The 3926-nt window shown below is 40.2% G+C and overlaps 1 protein-coding gene across 1 annotated transcript in view; it reads right to left on the bottom strand.

The window, feature by feature from the left end:
* LOC115242775 overlaps positions 1–3028 on the bottom strand; it is a 7189-nt gene extending 4161 nt beyond the window's left edge. Inside the window, exon 1 of the mRNA XM_029819308.1 lies at positions 768–3028. Within this exon, the coding sequence (XP_029675168.1) occupies positions 768–2347 (1580 nt within the window). The 5' untranslated portion in view covers positions 2348–3028. The remainder of the gene's footprint in view (positions 1–767) is intronic.
* Between the last annotated feature and the right edge of the window lie 898 nt (positions 3029–3926).

Below are 3926 nucleotides of genomic sequence, written 5' to 3'. Positions count from 1 at the left end.
GATTTGTTGCCCTTAGTCTTTCTTTCAATTCTTGCGCGTAATCGTCGTAATTATATGTCGGTTTAGGCGGTCTCGTCAGTGACGTAGGTAAATCTGCTTGGTGCCCATAGACTAATTCGAAGGGTGTATACCCCGTAGCTGTGTGTGGCGTCGTATTGTATGTGAACATTGCGAACGGTATCCATTCGTCCCAGTCTGTCTGGTCTTCGTTTATGTAATGTCTTAAATATTCCGCTAATGTTCGATGCGATCGTTCTAATGCGCCGTTACTTTCCGGATGGTAGGCGGTTGTCTGTATTTTATTTATTTTTAATAATTTACATGTATTTTTAAATATTTCGCTTAGGAAATTTGTGCCTTGATCCGTTAAAATTTTTCCCGGAATTCCATGTTCGAGAACAATTTTTGTAACGAATTCTTTACTGACCGTGTTCGCTTCTTGATCTGGAATCGGTATCGCTTTACTGAATTTGGTTAAATTGTCTTGAAATGTTAATAGACATTTATTTCTGTTGGTGGTTATTGTTAACGGTCCTACGATGTCTAACGCGCATTTTTCGAAAGGTTTAGTCGGTGTATCCTTGATTATTGTTGTGCCTCTAGCCGCTAAGGAAGAGGTCTTTAGGGATTTATACGCCCAAAGGATTAGGATCCATGCTCGAAATAAGACACTCCCGAACGTTTTATTCATAAATTGATATATTTCACAGATTCTTGTACACTTTCACTTAGTCGCGATTATAATAGTCGGGCGCGATACGTACATGGTAATTATTATTATTATTATTATTCCTGTGCAACTTGAAGCTACGGGATATATAACGTGTTCGTTAGTAGTAAAATAATTGTTATTTAAGTCTTCGTTTGTTTCGTCAAGTCTTTCGCTTAGGTCCCTTAATTCTGTCGGGTTTCTAATGACTTTTCGTAATTTTATCGGTCTAATTTTGTCCAATATTTTTTCGTTTCGTTTGTCATGTGTCATCGTAAGATTGTAATCTGGTAGATTTGTCTGTACGATTGTTATTATCGCGGGCTTTTTTGTCCGTATTATGACGTCTTGCGTTGTTAATTTACATTTTTCCTTTAATGTGATTTGTCCGCTTCTTTTTATTTCTAGTTTTCGCGTTGCGTCGTTTTCGCACGTTATTTCGATCGGTTGGTTTGCTCGTGTAGAGTATAACCATGAGTTCGCATTACTCAGCGCTGTCCATATTGTTGTATTCGTGTGTATGTGTCGAATATTACAATTGTTTGTGTATGTCTCTAACTGTACATACGCTTGTACTTCGCATAGCGCTCCTTCGTCTAAATAATGTATGGGATAATTTTGTTCGCAAACATATTGGTCATTATTTCGCACGCATTTATTTAGATCGTTTTCGGTAGGCGTAAAATACGTTCGGCTATCTACATCTATCGCTATTATCGGTTGATTTACTTTTATAAATATAAATGTATTATTGAATTTGTGCGTAGGTAATGGGATTGCCTTTATTATTTCATACTCGGGGTATGTGATTAGCGGAATCTTTATAATCGTAAATATATTTGTATTATCGTAGTATGCGCTAATTGTTAAGAACTTTTCGATTGTTCTCCAATTTTCTGCGGATATTTGAAATGGGAAGTGCGTTCCCTGCGGTATTTGTGACGCTGTTTCCTTGAGGTTATCTAGGATGCTTCTTATGGGTAATAATCTTATGTCGATTATCCCTCTTTTCGCGTTAGTCAGATGCGCGATAATATCCATAAGATCGTTCGTTAGATCTTTTATTATGGCATTTAATATTATAAAGTGTTCGTCGAGATCTTCTCGTTGTCCATATCCGACTTCTGTTTGTATCCAGGCTTGTCGCATCTTCTCTGTTATATTTAAGAATTGTTCTTCATTTTCTTGCAGAACTTTTTCAACATTATCAACATGCGCAATTGTTGCGTTTAATACTTTAATCTGATTTTTCATCGCGTGCTGCAACGTTTGCTGATTTCTTTGCATGAGATTTAATTGCTCCTTTATAATTTTTTCGTCGTCTGCGTCCATTGTGCCGAAGAGTGTTTTGGCTATCGTTCCTAGACCATTGATTAGCCCTTGTCTTGTCTTCTTGGGTGCTTGGTACGCAAATTTTAGACGTTTTAGCAATTTTTCTGCTTGTTCTCTGTCCTTTTCTGCTATTTGTAGCAGGTTGTGGCAGGTTTCTTTCATTTTTATTTGCAATGGTTTATCGTAGCATAGAGCTCTCGTTTGTGCCATATAGTTTCTCAATTGTTCATGTCGATGGTCCATTGCGGCGATGTCTATTTTTATCACCATCTTCCATGTGGACTCGATTTGGTTTATCTCGCCCATTTTTTCGAAGTAGATACCCGGTTCATATTTAAATTCTTTTATTTCGACTTGGGTATCAGGTTCGGTTTCCTTACAGGTGCTCCGTGCAATAAGACTCCTGTAATAGAAAGCTTTGTATTATATTATAATATTTTCTTAGAATCATTTGCGGTGCATTCTCTTTTTCTCTGGATGCATATACAGCTATTTTTGCTTTTGTCTAGCCCTTTTCAGGCTTTTTATTCGCTCTTCCATTCAGTCCGTCTTCCGACGTCGTCTTGTATTGAGCGTTTCTTTTTTATTTTCTCTCGCGCTGTTTTATTATCGCTTTGTGTTGTCGATTGTTGGTTTCATGGCTCCGAATTCGAGTGAGTTTCGTTTCGCTGCGGGGCAGAGTTCAGTGCGTGATAACGGGCGTCGCGCGGGGCAAGATCCGGAGGAGCACGACCATTTTGCTCGCTCCTTTCGGGATCAACTCTCGGCGCCCGCGTTTGTTCGCGAGATCGATCTACTAGGTCTTCCAGATCTAGTGATTGACCGTGCCGTTGCTTTTGTGCCGGAAGTGGCTGTGGACGCTCTGCCGCCCCATTTTAATCGAGGTCGCGGGCTTGAGTTCCGCTGGGATCCGGCTCCTCGTTTCGTGGGACGTGGTTGGTTTCTCAACCCCGAGCCTCGTCCTGTGGGTCGTGGTCGCTTCCTCAACCCCGAACCTCGTCCTGTGTCGCCTCTTCTTCAGGCTCTGCGGGAGTGGAACCGGGGTCGCGGTGCTGGACGTGGAAGTGGAGGGCGTTAAGGTAGGAATTTTTTATTTCTGTTCCTTATTATTTATTCTATTTTTTATTTTATTCGCGCATTTTTCTGTTTCTTTTTCTTCTTTCTCCTACTTTTTTAATTTTCGATAAATGGTTTTAATCGATTTATGTGGACGCGTATGGTTTTCCTTCCCCTTTTTATTGTGTAGTTCACTTCCGAATTTTTTTCGATTATCGTGTAAGGTCCGGTCCATAGGGAGTCCAATTTCTTTGATCGTCCTCGGCGAACTGTTTCGTCGTACAAGAGGACTTTTTCTCCTACCTTAAGTTTAATTTCTTTAGTCTTTTTATCATAATTTTCTTTGGTTTTTATTTTTTCGTTCTTCAGATGCTCCTTTGCAACTTGCTGTGAGGCGCGTAATTTTTCTTTCAATTCTTGCGCGTAATCATCGTATGTATACGTGGGCTTAGGCGGTTGCGACAATGCCGTCGCAGGTGCTCCATGCAATAAGACTCCTGTAATAGAAAGCTTTGTATTATATTATAATATTTTCTTAGAATCATTTGCGGTGCATTCTCTTTTTCTCTGGATGCATATACAGCTAATTTTTGCTTTTATCTAGCCCTTTCCAGGCTTTTTATTCGCTCTTCCATTCAGTCTGTCTTCTGACGTCGTCTTGTATTGAGCGTTTCTTTTTTATTTTCTTTCGCGCTGTTTTGTTGTCGCGTTGTGTGGTCGATTTGTATTTTCATGGCGCCGAATTCGAGCGAGTTTCGTTTCGCTGCGGGGCATAGTTCGGTGCACGATAACGGGCGTCGCGCGGGTCAGGATCCAGAAGAGCACGATC

The sequence above is a fragment of the Formica exsecta genome, unplaced genomic scaffold (genome assembly GCF_003651465.1).
Source record: "Formica exsecta isolate Colony F162 unplaced genomic scaffold, ASM365146v1 scaffold626, whole genome shotgun sequence".
Taxonomy (NCBI): Eukaryota; Metazoa; Arthropoda; class Insecta; order Hymenoptera; family Formicidae; genus Formica; species Formica exsecta.
Note: the sequence above shows the minus strand (reverse complement) of the source record. Positions and strands in the feature narration are given on the sequence as shown.